The 18,601-nt window shown below is 40.1% G+C and overlaps 1 protein-coding gene across 1 annotated transcript; it reads left to right on the forward strand.

The window, feature by feature from the left end:
* The first annotated feature begins 2,065 nt into the window (after window positions 1-2,065).
* LOC113934681 (INTS3 and NABP interacting protein) lies at window positions 2,066-18,131 on the forward strand. The gene is made up of 5 exons (XM_027616121.2): window positions 2,066-2,119; window positions 3,274-3,356; window positions 14,376-14,478; window positions 16,803-16,893; window positions 17,995-18,131. Exons 2-5 carry the CDS (start codon window positions 3,332-3,334, stop codon window positions 18,088-18,090), a joined length of 315 nt encoding a protein of 104 aa, XP_027471922.1. The 5' UTR covers window positions 2,066-2,119; window positions 3,274-3,331; the 3' UTR covers window positions 18,091-18,131.
* The last annotated feature ends 470 nt before the right edge of the window (window positions 18,132-18,601 follow it).

Raw genomic sequence — 18,601 nt, forward strand, 5'->3', positions numbered from 1 at the left:
AGGGGGGAAAAAAAGAGAGGCAAACCAGGAAACAGAATCTTAACTATAGAGAACAAACAGTGCTCCTGGAGGGAGGTGAGTGGGGGATGGTCTAAATGGGGGACGGGCATTAAGGAGCGCACTGTGATGAGCACTGCGTGTTATATGTAAGTGACGAATCACTAAATCCTACACCTGAAACTAATATTACACTGTATGTTAACTAACTGGAATTTAAATAAAAACTTAAACAAACAAATCAGACTTAGACTGGAGCTTTCTTATAGCCTGATTTCTGTATTGTCTAGTCACGCCACTAACACCAAAAAAAATTCATTAAGGTTTTGTCAGCCATATACATCCCAGTTGTCTTTTTAGTCAATTCAGGACTCAAAATTGCCCCCCCCTTTTTGGTAAAGATTTTATTTATTTTTTTTTTTAAGTAATCTCTACACCCAACATGGGGCTCAAACTCACAACCCTGAGATCAAGAGTCCGGTGCTCTTCCAACTGAGCCAACCAGGCACCGCAGGCCTCTTTTTTTTTTTTTTAATATATATTTTTTAAAGATTTTATTTATTTATTTGAGGGAGGGAGAATGAGAGACAGAAAGCATGAGAGCAAAGAGGGTCAGAGGGAGAAGCAGACTCCCTGCTGAGCAGGGAGCCTGATGCGGGATTCGATCCAGGGACTCCAGGATCATGACCTGAGCTGAAGGCAGTCGCTTAACCGACTGAGTCACCCAGGCACCCTTTTTTTTTTTTAATATTGATTGATTGATTGATTGTAATCTCCACACCCAACCTAGGGTTCCAACTCACAACCCCGTGATCAAGAGTCCTGTGTTCTTGCAACTGAGCCAGCCAGGCACCCCTCAAAAAGGCCTCTTAATTGAAAAGCCGCCCTGGCCGACTACCAGAATGCTCACATATTACACTTTATATCTGTATTAAAGATGCCAACAAGAGCTGGCCTCAAAGAAATTTCTTCCTCCAGAGCAGAGACAATGTGTGAGATTTAAGAACATGGGCCTTAGCATCTGGCAAACATTTACTCCTTTGAAACTCAGCTTGTTACTTGACATAAAGTAACCCAACATTTCTAAGTTTCATATATAAATATGTAAATATAAATAATATATAAATCAGGAAATGATAGGACCAGAACTCATGCACAAGAAGAATCTAGCATGCAGAAGGCACTCAATAAATGCTTGATAGTGTTATTACTTCAGTCCTAGATCCGTGCACAACAAAATTGTGCATTGTAAACATTTACCATTGAATGTATGTTCAAATTCTAGAAACTATGCGTAACGGGGGTTACCGACCACAGAACAGGTACACATCAGTACACGGTTACCCTCCAATGTAAATATGTAGATTCGTTGCACTGGAATCATGCATCAAGTGAACCCATTAGGAGGGTCTTCGTGTTCTGAGATGTGGCACAGCCACTTCTTGAACAGATTATTGCACAGTAGCAAAAACTTCTGCATGTTTTGTGCTTTTCTTATGTATAATTATGCGAACTATTAAAAAAAAAATCCCTGGGATTTGTGAATGTGTGTGGGCGCACAACCTCAGATGTTTGTTGAATCTCGAAAGCCAGCCCAGCCTGTGAAGATTGGCCCTCCCCTCATCCCAGCCGAAGTGCAATCCTATCGTCGCAGGCCTAGCCGGGCTGGTGACTTTTCTCTGAACAGTGGTGGCCTTGAGAAAAGGGCCACTCGCGGTGCTCGGGACCCAGCGGGTGTCAGCCCCGCCCCTGCCCAGCAGAGCCAGCGGCAAGCGTCTCCGCGCCCCGCCTGGGCTCCGCCCCACTCGGGCCCCGCCCCCAACAGCGCGGCCTGCATCTCCCATGAGCCTCTTCGGCTGCCACACTTCGGAAAGGAAGTGGCCTTCTGCACCCGGGCAGCAGTTAAAAGACGGATCGCCGCGGGCAGCAGCTGCCGGGCGCAGGCGGGAGGCGGGATTTCCGTTCCTTCGGGTGTACGTCAGGCAGGAGGCGGAAGCGCAGCGGGGGCGGGAAGGTTGTAGAGCCGCACGTTGGGCTCTGTTTGCAGGTCTCTAAGTGGTCGCGCCCCCTTTGAGAGAGCGATCCGAAGGCGAGGAGGGTCCTAGGCGCTTTCTTGGCCCTGGTAAGTAGGACCGCCTGACGGCGCCGGGGGAGGGAAGTGTGTGGCCCCGGCGCTGATCTGCTGCTGCTGCTGTCTTTGTTGCCATAGGGTAGCGGCCTCCCCACCTTCCTCACTTCCCTTTCTCTGGATGTTGGCCGCAGCCGCCCAGCCTGCCCTCCACGCCCTCCAGCAAGGACCCTTTGAGACGCAGGTGCCGCCCTGTCTCATCCCTGCTTTATGGTTCCCTTCACTAGATGGCACTCTTTCCTCTCGTCCCAACCGGCTTGGCTCGCCCTGTGCTTCTGCTTCAGGGGCATGTAAGGATATTTTGTTCAAAACCGAAATCTGTTTGCCAGCACTTGTACTTTGCCCGGGTTCCCCTAAAGGCATCCCTCATCACGCCGATAGAATCAGTTCCTCTCTACTTCCGGAGCACTGTTTGCGCCTTTTAAAGAGCGCGTTTGTTAAACTTTTTACTAAGGTTGTCTGAATGAGAGTGTATTTTCCCGCTGGAACTTTGTGTTCCTTGAAGGGAGGAGTAGGGTCTTTGCTCATTTGCGATCTCCCCAAGGCCTAATACAAAACCCACAAAGTTGGAAACTAACAGCCCTAAGTATTCTTACTAGCTTTGTGGGCTTGGGCACGGAACTCCCCATCTATAAAATGGTGATAAGTAAAAGAATTTCAAGCATCTTACGCAGTGTATGGTGCAGAGTATGTACTTGATAAATTCTAGGAGTGTTTTCCTTTTTAGCTTTCAGCATACACAGTAGTTGCTGGATATATTTTTTAAGTGAATCAAGAAGTACCATAGAGGAGTGATTTTTTTTTTCTTCTGTCTAGCACTGATTGTATTGATGCCATCAATTGGTTGATACATTTGGTAGTGTTTGGTAAATACAACGTAATGGTGTATATTAAAGACAGCAATGCTAAATGTTGGTAACAACATCTGCAAGAGTAAACATTTAACCTTAACGTTCTAATTAAATACTTGAGGGGCTTGCAGAATTTAAATTTGTGATTTAAGTCTGTGCGCTTCTCAGATGTATATTTCTGAAGCGATGAAAAAACTGAAAACATTTCATTGTAGGGAGGCTAGCTTTACCTGAAAGCTTTTAGTTTGTTACAAAAGTATGCTGCATTTTATATATATGTATACATATTTTTTACAGGTGACTGTAAAGTGCTGACCAGTTGCCACTGAGCATAGTTGAAACAAAATAGGAAGATATGGCAGCAAACCCTTCAGGACAAGGTAATGCATGCTGGAACTTGTTATTACTAGGAACTTTTTCCCCCCTTTGATAAACGTGTTTTAATAGAAAAGTTAGGATAGGGCAGTTACTGTAGTCAGAATAAAAAATGAATAGCAAAGTAAAAACCCTGTACTTGAAGTAAGTCCAACATTGTGTCAGATATATAACATTCTTAATAGCTATTAATCCTATGTTTTAACCTGTGTTAAGATTATTCACAACCGTGGGCGCCCCAGTGGCTCAGATGGTTAAGCATCTGCCTTCAGCTCAGGTCATGATCCCAGGGGTCCTAGGATTGAGCCCCGCATCAGGTTCCCTGCTCATTGGGGAGTCTGCTTCTCCCTCTTCTGCCCCTCCCCCCGATCGAGCTCTCTCTCTCTCTCTCTCTCTCAAATAAATAAAATTCTTAAAAAAAAAAAAGATTGGGGACCCCCTCAGGTGGCTCAGTCAGTTAAGCATCTGCCTTCGGCTCAGGTCATGATCTCAGCATCCTGGAATCGAGTCCCACATCAGGCTCCTTGCTGAGCTCGGAGCCTGCTTCTCCCTCTGCCCCTCCCCCCTGCTCCTGTGCGCTCGTGTGCGCTCTCTCACTCTGACAAAATCTTAAAAATAATAAAATAAAATAAAATAAAAAGATTATTCACATTGTAAACCTTAGGCCCTCCTCTGACATCTGTGTTCTCTTTTCTTTGAAATCAGAACCACTTTTAAAGAGGTTATATTGTCACCAGGCAATATTCATGCCTTTATCTTCATTTGCTCTAGAAACTTTCATACACGTTACCTCTGTTTAGAAGCTCTCTAAAGCAAATCAGGTCAGACACATCCTAGAGAAATTTTTATTTAAAAGTAAGTTTTAAGAAATAAAATTTAATCTCAAGAAAGTATTAAATCCCACTCTGGTAAGTTATGTCCTGTTTCAAAACTTGAAGCAAACCTCTATTTCCTTTCCCTATCAACTCTAAACTCTTGTTTGACCCATATTTTTTTGTTACTTAACTCTGTTCTGATTTTTTTTTACCTTAGTTTTATCTTAACTTAAACCTCATATAAATGTAATCATAGAGTGTGTACTTGTTTGTGTCCAGCTTCTTTCACTCACTAAACTGCGAGTTTTATCCATGTTGTGCCATATATCAATAGCTCATTCTGTTTCTTGTGGAGTAGTGTTCTATTGTATGTATTTACCACCATTTTTAAAAAATTCATTCTCCCATTCAGGAGCTTTGGGGTTGTCTCAGTTTTTGCCATTGTGAATACAGCTGCTTTGAGTATTAGTTTATAAGTCTTTTTGTAGATATTTGGATTAATAGCTGAGTATATTGTTAACGTTTTGAAAAGCTGCCAAACCTTTTCCCAAACTGGCTGTACCAATTTACATTCCCTCTGGCAATGTGTGAAAATTCTGGGTGCTCTATATATAGTGTTATAGGTCGTCTTAATTTTAGCCATTTTAGTGGTAAAGTGACATCTCATTGTATTAACTTGCATTTCCCTGATGACAAATGTTGAGCTCTTTTTTTGTACCTACTGGCCTTGTAAATCTTTTTTTCTTTTTTTACTTAAGTCTTTTGCTCATTTTTTAAAAAATTGGTTTATTTTTATCATTAAGTTTTCTTTTTTTTGGAGTCTAGATACAGGTCCTTTGTCACTGCTAATTGCATCATCTGGGTCATCTTGGAGTTGGTTTCTGTTGACTGCATTTTTTTTTTGAGCGTGGGTCACCTTTTTTTTTGCTATACTTTGTGATTGGATATTATGACTAATATATTGTAGAGACTCTGGATTCTTTTGTATTGCTCTGAAATGTGATTTTTGTTCTAGCAAGTGCAAGCCTTCAACTCAAACTGCAAACTCTTGTCTTCCTTGTGTTGGGCAGTAGCGGAACTTTCTGCTCAGTCTTTTCAGCTTCCAACTGCCGCTTTATTGCTGGATCCCCCTGGCAGGAAGCAGAAACATTGGGTGGATTGTATAGGCATGTTTTGGGCTTTACTCCTTCTCCCTTTCCCTCTGGCGTTTCTCCCCTCGTTTTCTGGCTACTCTGCAAGCCTGAACTGTCCTCTGATAACTCAAAGCCAGTAAGGTGGGGCTGTCCCAACTGTTTGTGGATTGAACAAAAGGTCACAAATTCCCGAATCTCACTAGTTGCAATTTCTGCCTGATTTTGGTCAGTCTCTAGTGCCTTCAAATAATGAATTTTTAATCTTTTGTCCAGAATTTATAATTATACTGTGGCAGGGTTCGTCTAACCAAACTACTCTGCTACTACTGGAAGTTGGAAGTTTGCTGTTTCATTATATATAGATCTATTTTGGTATATTAATTGCATTTAGGGCACAGTAGCGGTTGCATGAGTTTTATAGAAGTGGAGTAGTGTAAAAAGCCATAGCTGTGGTGACAGTTGTAACTAGCTCGTACCGTTCTGTTCTCTCAAATAATCAGGTGTGATTTGTGTGCTCCGGGGATTAATCACAGGTCAACATTCGCTTTCGATCGCTGATCTCTTCATCAGGTTATCAGATGAAAAATAATTTAATTTGAACCAAAATGAAAACAGAGAGACATCTATTTTGGAAGGAAAATATGCTGTTAAAAATCACACAATGCAGTCCAGATGAAAATAAATTTTAAATTATCTGTTCTAATAGCACAGTAATTGAGATTTACAATTTGCTGGTTATTTATGTATTTTTTTTAGCATTTGCAATAAAACACGATCATTTTTAGGGTTGCCTTTGATTGATCCATAATCATATCTGCTGTGAAACATCCTCTAATCTAAATAGAAGTGAATTTAGATTAGCCTTCGGCCTCTGTTCTTTTGTCAGTGATTTTGTTGGTGTCCTGAGCTGGTATTAGGCACCAGCAGAGGGAGTCCATATCATGCTCTGTAGACGCCCAGTGAAAATTTTAAAATTCTCATCTATTTGGATCTATTGCATTTTACTTTCTATATTAAATTATTTCTGTACTCTTTATATGTATAGAAACTACTTAATACAGAGATTGAATGCCAAGTGCCATAATTATCTTACAATGATTGTTGAAAGAACCATGACTTTAAAAAAAGTCCTGATCCGTACATTGCCATTTGTTAATGTCTCTGGTGTAGGATACAGAGTCCTGTGGTGTTCACTGAGCCCTCTAGCAGATCTAGCAGTCTGTCATACTGTGCTAGCAGTCAGGACTGCTAAATTTCGTAAGCTCTTGGCACACAGTCACTGAAGTCTCCTCCTTACCATCCATCGTAGTCTGGAACATTTGGTTGGTTCTTAATAACTACCTGACTGATAAAGTAACATTTTGAGAATTTTAATATGTAGAGGCAGATTCTCAAATTGGAATTTGGCCAATGGACTATGTAAAAGAATCTTTCATTATTGGTAAATATCAAGGTCCTATGATCGTGTGGTGGCACCTGATTTCAGACACACAGAAACCTAGTGAAATACTGAGTAAGAAATGTGAATTATTTACTTTGATTCTTTTATTTTCTAGTTATCTTAAAATGTTTATAGTAATAACTATAAGCCCTGTAGATCAGGTGGTGGGAACTTTTGACTTGGGGCCATTCTGGATGCTCTTAGCTGTGATTTCAGGGTGCTTTGTAGGAGTGGGGTGGCATAGCTCTTGGGAGGTGTCTTGCTTGGCCTCAGGCCCAAATACAAGTCTTACCCCAAACTATCTATGGTCCAGAAGAAAAGCAAGGTATGCTACCTGTCAATTAACATGTAAATTAAATGTAAATTAAAATTTACGCTGATGTGTAAAAATAATTTAAAATTCTTGTGTTTGTACTTTTTTAAAGAGGAGAGCGTGGATGCAATTTGCAGTAGGTTTTGAGAAACAAAAAAATTTGTTTTTGTCTCATTTTTAGCTGCAAAGGCAGAATACAGTATTTTTCTGATGTGCTAGGAATGATCTGTAGTCCCCAGGCTGAAATGGGAATTAAACTGAGTTGAGGCAGAATATGTTGTAAAGGAGCTTCAGATCTTGTGTATAGTTAGGAGAGAGCTTGAGATTCCCAGGCCCATTCAGACTGGCCTGGGAGGCCTGTCATGTGAGCGTAACCTGGAAAGCCGCATGCTGATCAGTTGTATTCTTTGTAATGAAAAACTATTCACTGAAAGTGGATTGGCAGAATGGGGCTGAGAAGAATCTAGTGATGTTAACTCACTAATGCAGAATGCTAGAGAATGACAGTAATAGTATTTATTAAGCAGTTACCATGTGGCATGCTGTGTGCTAGGTATTTTACTTCTATTTTCTGTACCTCGTATAACCACCCTTCGAAGTTACTACTATTGTCTCTTTTGGTCCTGTCTAGTGAGATAATTTCCCAATATTAAATAGTAACTGGTAGTAGTGATATGAGAAGTCAAATTGATTCTTTACCTCGGTACCCTGTTCATTGTTTTTCCATACTGCACTTTAGCCAAGGGATTAGAACATTGTAATTAAGAAAATTCTAAGAAAAAAATTGGGCGCTCTAGAATAGGGGCAAAAGACTTCTTAATCTTTGTATCTCTTTTGCATCTGTTATTAAGCAGAAAATCCTTACAATGAAATGGGCCTGGGAGTTTATCTGTAAGAGGAAATATGAGTGATGAGGAAAGGTCAGTTCAAGCGGAAGATAACTCATCTTTTTATTTAGCCAGTCCTGAAGAAGGGAAACCTCAAATGGGTAGAGAAAGTGGCAGTAGCTCACAAGGAGTAAGTCCTTGACTGAGAGAGAATTTGAAAACAGGGAGGTCACTTGAGCAGATATTAGGGTTCATTCCTTTCCTTTGATATGTATTTTCAGTAAAGTCCAAAAAGTAGCTAAGAGTTGAATAATTTTTAAGATTTTATTTATTTATTTATGTGAGAGAGAGCACGAGCAGAGGGGCAGAGAGGGGGTACGCGGGGCTCGATCCCAGGACCCCTGATATCATGACCTGAGCCACCCAGGTGCCCTGAGTTGAATAATTTTTCAATCTCTCCAGATACAAGAAGTGTTTGCCATTAACTAGATACCGAAAAAACTAATTGGTACTAATCAACTCACATTAACTTAATAATGTTATATGCTTTTATTCTGCTAAGACTTAGACATCAAGCAGTCTCCTCTGGATGAGGTTTAAGCTTTAACCACTGAAAACATTACATATATTATTGGGGAATGTGGTAGGCAAAATGATCCCCTCCCCACCCCACCACCAAAGATGCCCACCTCCTAATCCCCAGAACCTGTGACTATGTTACCTTCTCTGGCAAAAAGAACTTTGCACATGTGATTAAGGTTAAGGGCCTTGAGATGGGAAGATTATCCTGGATTATCCAGGTGGGCCCATTTTAATCTCATGAGTCCTGAAAAGCAGCACATTTTTTCCCTAGCTATGGTCAGAGAGAGAAATGATAGAAGAAGGGTCAGAGAGATACAGTGTTGCTGGTTTTGAAGGCAGAGAAAGGGTACCGTGATCCAAGGAACTCAGGCAACTTCTAGAAACTGGAAAAGGCAAGGAAACATATTGTTCACCAGAGGCTCCAGAAAGAAATGCGGCCCTTGATTTTAGCCAAGTAAGACCACTGAACTGCAGAACTGTAAGATGATAGATTTGTGTTGTTTTAAGAGACTAAGTTTGTAGTAATCTGTTACAGCAGCAATAGAAAAATAGAAATAATTCACCATTTAATTCTATGAGCCAAAAATCTAGGAGCCATCCATGACACCTTCTTTGTCATTCCTTACTTAATCTTTACTCTGTCACTGTCCTGTTGATTTAACTTCCTAAATAGCTCTTGGATATGTTCCTATCTTTCCATTTCCCTGGCCCGTAATAACTTTTGTCATCTCTAGCTTGTTCTACTGTCATAGTCTCCTGTTTCTTGTCTAGTCTGTTCTCAACACTGCAGCCACAATGCTCTTGTTACAGGGGAAAGTGTCATTTTCCCCTGACCCCTAATGAACTTGTTTGTCCTTTAGATTTCAGTTCAGGCATGACTTTCTCTGGAAGCCTTCACTGCTCCCCCTACTCCTAGCCTAGGTCAAGTTTATTCAACATTGGTTTCCATAGTCATGGATTGTTATCAATGCTTATAGAATTTTCTTTCTTTATTTCAGACTACTCATCTTAGATTCTAAGTATACATTCATTGCTGTAATTATCTGACCATCTCTCTCCTCACTGGACTGTTTGAGAACCATGAGAGCTAGAGTCATGTCCAGCTTTGGCTCGTCGTTGTATCCTTAGAACCTGTCTAGTGCTTGTATATGATGAATACACAATAAATATATGTTGATTCAGTAAATAACTTAAAACATATTAAATAGTGCCACAGTGACTTTCCTTTAATACTAAACAGGTATCTTAAGTATGATGTGTTGATTTAATGTATAGTTGTAATATATAGCCTGTAGGGTAACCACTTGAAAGGATTTGAGTAATTTTAGAGTAATTTTCATTCTTTGGCTTTAGATTTTTTTCCCAATAAAAAGAATTCCAGTTAGTGCTTACTTAAGTGTGATAGAGCTATTCATGTAAAGTGGTTATCAGCTGTTAGGTTTAAAATGCAACTTGATGTGATGCCAGTTCCTTGGGAATGTTTTTAGTGACAAAAAAAATGTGTGGGAGTTATATGTTTCTATGAATGGATGTAGAAATGAAAATATATATGATTGTGAATGGAGATAGGGTTCTAAAAGTAGAAGTAGTTTAGAGTGTGCTGCTTTATTCTAAGATAATTTTATTAGGAAAAAGGTTAATTATAAAGGAATATTAAGTACTATACATGAGATATATCTTTAACACTTTCATGCTTCTGAGAATGTAAAAGTTAACATGTAACTATGATATGTATAAAAGAATGTAAAAATCAAATGTTAAATTATGGCAAGAGATAGGTGAATGTTTAAAAAAAAAACAACTCGCGTAGTAGCGAGTGTAATAAAACAGTTAAATGTTACATATTGATGTCCTAGTTAGAGTTCGTTTGTATAAACCCTGAAGGTGGGAGAATCTTACTATAGAACATTATACTTCGTATAACCAGATAGAATTACCTAGTTTGTGCCTTAAGTTTCAAATTTGAAATAAGCTATTATTATCTCCTCAGTGCTATCTGTTGACTTTTATATACTTTTATAATGTAAATGTTTTGTGTAAAATAGACATGTAAAATAATACTGTATTATTTTTTAAAAAATCAAGACGGAAGCATAGGTTTCAGGAACATTAGACAAGATCAGAAAATAAAAGCCTAAAAGATCTGACCATACCCTTTCTCTGTAAAGTAGCTTTTGTGGCTCTCAGCTGCTTGCAGATATACATTAATATCTAGAATATTATGCAAAAGATAATTTTGCTTGGTTATACTGTGGAAAAGGAGTTGAGAAGGGAGGTTATTTTAACAGACATTTGGGACATAAAATTCACTGGACTCGGGGATTGGTTAGCTGTGGGTAGTCAGAGGGGGGGGTTATAAGGATAAAACTTGGGGTTCTGGGTGGGAGTATGGGGCACTAAATGAGATACAGAGATAGGCATCATCCCATCTTTACGAGGGAGGGAAGGCTATGGGCTAGCCCACTCCGGTGACCCCTTGTTTAAATACTTTAATGAGTTCTTTATAAAGTCCAAGGGGATCTCTGCATGGAGAAAATACTCATCACTGCTCATAACTTAATTAATGGTGTATTAAGCCTACACTCATCTAATAAAGTAACTTCTAAAATAAAAAATTTTAAACATTTAGGATTGATTATAAACTTATTTTGTTAAATTCTCTATAATAGTTTAAATTAGAATTATAAATGACTATGTAATACTTCACTTTGTAATGATTGCAAAACTTAGTACACTTAAATCTATTTTAAAATATTAACCCATGGGTTTAATTAATTAATTTACTCTTTCTGTACTTGTTTTTTTTATTTCTTCCTGGGGTTATAATAATCTTCCCAGATTCTTATTTCTGTACTTTCCCAGGATTATAGTAATCTTTCTATGCCTTCCTAGGGTTACAGTAATCTTACCACTACCAAAACAAACCAAATTTCAGGTAAGTCAAGATTTAGTGTTTTTTGATAAGTTTGATTCTCAGCCAAAACGCAAGATTTGGTTATGCCTTTAAAGATGATTTAAAAGCTGTGTTGTTGTGCACTGGGTCCCTTCTATCATTAAACTTTACCTACTGAGTTAATGGGATTTTTTAAGCTCACGCTTGTCTCATAGATTTTTAGTTTCTTGCAGCCTGAAGTTAGTCCCTAAATGAAATACTTCCATGTTCTGTTTTCGTTATGAATTGCCCTTTTCTGGTAGCTTTACTGCCACAATTTAATGCATTTCATCTCCCAAGAGGTCAGGGATCATTAGGTCTTAGAGTTAGCTCTCTTTAGGAATTTCACTAACTCATCCAGTTAGAACTCAGAGTTTCTGCTTGGTCCTTGTGTGACAGGGGTGCTCATCACCACTGGGGCTCCTGTATGGGTGTGTGTGTGTGTGTGTGTGTGTGTGTGTGTGTGAACATGTGTGTGTGAACCTGTGCTGAATCCACCTCTCTTGTTCTTGGTCCCGAACATGCTTTTTCTGGAACTATTTGGCTTAGCCCCAGTTCCCTGTATTTACCCCTTCCTCGGTGTACCTAAACAAAAAAGTATACAGCTATACTTTATAAACAGACATACACTTAATAGGAGAAACAAACTCCTAAGCGTTAACACTAACCTAATTATTAACTGTGATTATTACAACTGACCTAATTACTAATTATAATAATTATTTTCACCCTTCTTTACAACTATATTTTTATGTATTTTAACTTTCCCTTTTGTATCTTATTATGGAGTCATGGCTTATCATAGATTTAATTTGTTCCATTTAACTATAATTATTATTCTATTATGGCTAACCTCAAATGTGCTTCTTTATTCTTTTTTTTTTAAGTATTTATTTATTTGATAGAGAGAGAGCATAAATGGGGGGAGGGGCAGAGGGAGAGGGAGAAGCAGACTCCCCGCTAAGCAGGGAGCCCAACATGGGGCTTGATCCCAGGACCCCGAGATCATGACCTGAGTCAAAGGCAGATGCCTAACCGACTGAGCCACCCAGGCGCCTGGCTTCTTTGTTCTTTCAGCACTACCCTGGATGTTTAAAAGAAAAAAAACTAATTGCTTTCTGACAACAAGATGTTCTAGGCACATCTTGATTTTTTTTTTTTCTTGCCCCAAGACATGGAACTAGTACTCTCCCTAGAACTCTGGTTCCTTTTCACAGAGGACAGACATTTAAAATAATATAGGTAAGCTTAAACACATTGAAGAACATTGAAAAGCTCAGTTGTGCTTGTATTTATCCGAACATTATTGATCAAATTATCTTCATATAGTCTTTTTAATGCTTTGTACATACAATTTCTATGTATATACCATTTCTTTACTGATAGTGACCCTAAAATATTATTTGTGAACAAATTAATCTTGAGAGAAATGGATATTTCCATAAACAGCACACCAGTACTTTTGAGTGTGGTTGTTTATTTTGCTCATCACATAATTTAGACACTATCGATTTTTTTTTAAGATTTTATTTATTTGTCAGAGAGAGAGAGAGAGTGTGCACAAGCATGAGGAGTGGCAGGCAAAGGGAGAAGCAGACTCCCCGCGAGCAAGGAGCCCGATGTGGGACTTGATCCCAGGACTCTGGGATCATGACCTGAGCCAAAGGCAGATGCTTAACCAACTGAGCCACCCAGGCGTCCCACCACTATTAGATTTTTATATCTACAGTATCTCTAAATTCCTACAAAGATGGAACTACATAATTATCTCCTAAGAATGCATTAGCCTCTTCTGAGAAGTGGAAAAAAGTCTTGTCCTATAGTTAGAAATACACCTAGTGACACCACTTGCTTTTTATATATGCATCTTCATATATACAAATGGGAGAGTGCTACTTTCCCTTGGAAAGCATTCTTCACTTTACAGAGAACTCACTTTAGGCTTTGTTTTCTAGCCTTTTATCTTTCCATTTGTTTTTTTCTAAATTAGGGATCAAACTCAAATGCCCACAGGCATATAAACAAATCTGATAAGGACTGTAATAAGCTAGGGAGTGCCCAGTGTCTTTTTAATGTGATGAAATAGCGATGATTATTTCTTCGTTTTAGTTAATTTTTACCATGAGGATATCCAGATCCCTTGTTGCCAGTGCTTGAGATGTTTCAAGAGAAGCAAGAAATCTGAGGATTTTGTTTACATTCTCGCAATGTTTACATGTTGGCATTCAATTCAGATTTTAATTAATTTCAGAGCGAGCACGGTGGGGGGGGGCAGAGGGAGAGAATCTCAAGCAGACTCCCCCACTGAGTGTGATGTTGAAAATGTGAGGCTCGATCTCATGACCCCGAGATCATGACCTGAGCTGAAATCAAGAGGATGCTTAACCAACTGAGCTATCCAGGTGCCCCTAATTCAGATTATAAAACCTAGTTGGTTGCTGCTTCTGGGCCAGGACTTTGCATCCTCTGCTCTAGATCTTATAAAACTTGAAGATCAAAATCAGGCCCAGTATTAAGTAGTTGATGAAGGACACACATTTTTGTACCCCATCTGTTATGCTCCATTTCTTTCTCAGAATTGCTGTGTAGTCCATTGCAGTTCTTTGACTTGTTCCTTGAAAGACTGTGTCACTTAATGAAAGCAGTTGACAACGAAAAATAAATATTGTTTGGATCTGAGCATGTCTGTTGCTGTTTTCCTCCTGAAAACCTTGGTGATTACAGTTCTTTAAAACTAAGTCTTCAAAATCCTCAGTCAGTATTCTACTTTGCATCCATCCATGTGGGCTGTGCTGGTAAAGTCGCTGGGAAGCGGTAGGAAAACGGTATAACCGTCTAGGGGAAATATTCACTAGTGCGTTCGTTATCTTGTTAGAGAACAGAATTTGCTTGCTGGGTTTTTAGATGGCCTGGGTTTCTAAAAATAGCTCTAAAATGTTTTTATCTCTCTCTCTCTCTCCTCTCCCCACCCCCTTTTTTAGGTTTTCAAAACAAAAACAGGGTTGCAATCTTGGCAGAACTGGACAAAGAGAAAAGAAAATTACTAATGCAGAACCAGTCTTCGACTAATCATCCTGGAGCGAGGTATTGAAGAATAATGTGGTTTTCATATTCAGGATATAAAAAAGATCTTGGACAAAATACCTCAAGTTGGTTGGCAGACGTTTGTCTCTGTAACGTTGCAATTTACATGTTTTGTTTCTTTGTTAGATTTGAAAAAAATTAAATGAAGTGATTAGATCTTAAATATTCCAGTTCTAATTAGAATATTTAATGGTCCCCAGAGCCTACTTTTAAAAAAAAGAAAAGGGTTTTGTGTGGTTTTTGTTTGTTGCTGAAATTATTGTCAGTGTCCCCCTTTTTAAGCATTCTGCAAAGCAGGTAAAATGTAGGTGGCTTCGTCTTTATTGTGTCCAGTTTCTGCCTTCTTCCATCGCATTTAGCCACTGCCCTGGCCTTGCCCCCTCTTTCAGCCAGACCTCCTGAAAGTGCTGTCTGTCCTCACCTTTACTTTCTCACTCATTGACTCCTCAGCACATTCCAATCTGACTCGAGAGCCACTCTCCCCTTCCTAAGAATAGGTGCTCGCCTTGGTCACCTACAGCCTCATGGTTGTAGCTAAATCTGGTGGGCCGAGGGCCTTCCCTTATTAGATGGCTTAGTGTTGTCTGACACCACTGATCACTCTGTCCTTCTTGAAATACTCTCTTTCCTCGGCTTCCACTGGCTCTGTGCCACATGGTCTTGGTTTCTTTTGCAGATGCATCTCCGCTGCCTGTGTCGTGAATGTCCGTGCCCTTCAGAGTCCGTTCCTACAGCCAGTTTCCTGTCCTCACACAGCTTTTCACTGGGCAGTTGCCTCCACTTCCACGACCTGTTATTTATGTGCCAATAACTTTTATCTCGTCTTTTCTCCCAAGTCCCAAATTGCCTCTTGGGTAGCTCCACCCCGATGTCCCTTAGGCATTTCAAACTTGGCGTGTCCCAAGCTGAACTCCTCTTCCCTTCCCGTGCTCTTACTCACCACTTACTATTCTTGGGTTCCTTGTCGTGGTGAATGGCACCGATCTACCAGTCCTCAAAGTCAGAAGTGTGGACTTCGTCTATTATTCCCTTTCATGTCCGTCTCCGATCTGCCTATTTTTCTTCATGGCTACTGATGCCACCCTCGTCCTGGCCACTCCCATTTCGATAGCTGCTTCCTCACTGAATTTCCTGTAGTCTTCAGTCCTGAATATATTTATCAGTTGTGTCAGTTAGGATGTTTTAATCTGGAAGTAACAGAAAACCAAGAAAATTGGCATACACGTTAGGATGTATGTTTCCCGGGAGTGTGAAGAGCCGGTGGTTCCAGAGGGGCTTCATGCAGTGGCCAGTGGTGTGAGCTGTGCTCCGGCCTCCCTCCAGCCTTCCTTTCTGCCTTTCTGTGTGGGCCGGCAGCTCCCTAATGGTCCAGATGGGACTGCCATAGTCTCAGCCTCACCGCACGCTGAGCCAGCTACAGAGGCCAAAGCCAGAAAGGTGCCTGTGCTACGTTTCCCTTTTAAGAGTGCAGAGAATGTTCTCAGAAGCCTCCCAGCAGGCTGCCCGTCAAGCCTGGCTGCCCAGAACTGTGTCTCTTTCTCTTGCTTAAACTAGAAGCCAGCGAGGGGAATGGGAATGGCATTGTCTTACACTGATCAGAGTTCATTCCCTGAGGGATGAGCCTGGCCAGCCCTGAAGCGGGGTACCACCAATACTTGAATGAAGTTTGGATTCCATTAGCAAGGAAATAGGGAGATAAACAGTTGTGGAGGAGGTGACCAGCGCAGTCTGCCTAGCGTGGTCTTTCTGAGCCATCATGTGGTACTTGTGATCATGTCACTCCTCTGCTTTATTAAACTCTCTGGGAGTCTCTCTTTACTGTGAGGATAAGATCTACATTTCTTAATTTATTTCACAGGGCACCTGCCTTTCTCTCCGCCCTGTCGTCATCTGCCAACCCACTTCACCCCTTTCCAACCCTGACCTCCAGTCCTGTCAAGCTCTTAATTTCTTCAGACACGCCAAGGTCTTTATCCCTGGGCTTTTCGCATGCTGTACCTTCTGCTTGCAACATTCAGTGCTTCTGTTTTCATCATAAATGTAACCTTATGATAGACTGGAGTACCTCAGATCAGTTTGAAAGTACGGGACCATAGATCATCCAAAAAATAATCAAAAACAGAGGTAATTTGAAGCCCCAGTAAAATAACATAGGCTTTCTTCATATAAATTAATATAAATCGTGGGAGAAGGAAAAAAAGACTTATTCTGGGAGGCCTTTTTTTTTTTAATCCCTATAAAGAACATATAATGAAAAATGTGATTCAGAAGTAAGGAAGTTTCTTCTACCTTAAACAGCCAAATAACTAAGATTCCCATTTTAGCATTGCACTCTCGAGACCCTCTCTTAATAAGGACTTCCGGGATCATGCTGAGCAGCAGCATATTGCAGCCCAACAAAAGGCGGCTTTGCAGGTGAGCAAAGTGGAACTGACACTTGGGTCTCTGGAGAGTTCCCGGGTCTTGGAAGCCAGCACAGTTCCTAGTTCGTATTTCAGTGGAGCAGTATCAATAAAAACGTTCCACACATAACTGCAATGGTTTTCTGATGTTGAGTCATGCCCAGAGGATTTGAAGGACCCATACAGCAGTAATGAAAGTATCCTTTATGGTTTGACACGGTCATCATTGAGTCAGGGCTGTCCTTGGCAAGGGATTGCTTGCGTACAAGGATATTTGGATGGACAGAATGATCTTAAAAGCTGAACCGGCTAGTTGAATAGTACATACATATATTTTTTCAAATTTGTCATGCTGTTACACTCCTTAATAATCTTACTGGTGTACTGGATTCTCTTTTTAATGGTCAGCATACCTGTTGTGCAGGAAATGATAATCCATCAGTTTAAAAAATACTGTTCTTCATAGTAATAAACAGTTTTAGTATCACAGTGATCTTGGATTGTTTAACTGACATTTCCAGAGACCTGGAACAAGCCATCATTACCTATGCTGTTAAAACTTTGAATCTCAGAATTGGAAGAGGCATAAAAGATCATCTCACATAAGGCAACCTAACAACAGTCTTCCTTTCTCTAGTGACAGAGGGAGGTCGCTGGTGGTTTTCTGTTACTTATATTTCAACATTCTCTACAAAATGTTGGAATCTTAATCACCAGTAATCAGCTCCCTTGCCCACCCACTTCCTTCCCAACTACTGCCCTTCTTTCTCAAGCACCTGCTTTGTTGATCAAAGCAGATTTTGGGGATCTTTGTTGCAACTTTCCGCACTCCAAGGAACAAAGTAATTCATGTCTTTGACTCATTATTCACTTTAGAGAATCACAGAGGTCAGAGTGGGTCTGATAATTGAGTGCCTGGTGCAGTTTGTTAATATAAATTCTTTTTTATTATCTATCTCCTGTGTATTTAAACAAAATTAGCAGCAGCAGAACTGATTTTTAAAATAAATTTGGTCTTAAACACTCAGATAGGATAAGTAATTTTAATGCCTTGGTTGAAAAATTGTGATGTCTAATAGTTTAATTGCCTTTGCTTTTTTTAACCCTTCCCTAGCACGCACACGCACACTCATCTGGATACTTCATCACCCAAGACTCTGCTTTTGGGAATCTGATTCTTCCTGTCTTACCTCGCCTCGACCCAGAATGAAGAAAAGATTTGTGACAAAAGTGACTGGAATATCAGATGCCAAAGCTACTATCATTTAGTGCTTTACAAACTGTGACTTTCAGAATTTTGGTGAACTTTTATACTTTTATTGCTTCTTTAAAAGAAAGGCATGTGTACGTCAGAGCAGAAAGAAGGGTCTCCAGGAGGATAAGAGCTCTGGGGGCTGTGGTATCTGAGGAACTGGTGCTGCTGCCTGTGACTGTTTTGGAACACAGTTTGATTTTCTGAACCCAAATCAGAATTGAAGGGTCACATAAATTCACCCCTACCCCCACGCCCCCAACTAGGTGGATTGAGTATATCATTGTCCACAGTAGACTTTCATGAACGATTTATAGTACTTACCTTTAAAGAAATGAGGGTGCTTTTAAAAACGTGAACCAATAGGCTTAAATAAGTTACATTCATATTTGCTGTTTGTAGAACTGCTATCAGTGTACCTTTTGTGTTTATAGTCAACTTGTCATCCTGAAATACTCTTTCACTCATA

This window comes from Zalophus californianus, chromosome 13, assembly GCF_009762305.2.
Source record: "Zalophus californianus isolate mZalCal1 chromosome 13, mZalCal1.pri.v2, whole genome shotgun sequence".
Classification (NCBI taxonomy): Eukaryota; Metazoa; Chordata; class Mammalia; order Carnivora; family Otariidae; genus Zalophus; species Zalophus californianus.

Excerpts from the sequence above, each read along its gene's own strand:
- LOC113934681 (XM_027616121.2), top strand. The coding sequence starts at position 3,332 with ATGGCAGCAAACCCTTCAGGACAAG. Across the intron at positions 3,357-14,375 it reads AGCAAACCCTTCAGGACAAG|GTTTTCAAAACAAAAACAGG; the intron begins GTAATGCATGCT and ends CCCCTTTTTTAG. Across the intron at positions 14,479-16,802 it reads ACTAATCATCCTGGAGCGAG|CATTGCACTCTCGAGACCCT; the intron begins GTATTGAAGAAT and ends TTCCCATTTTAG.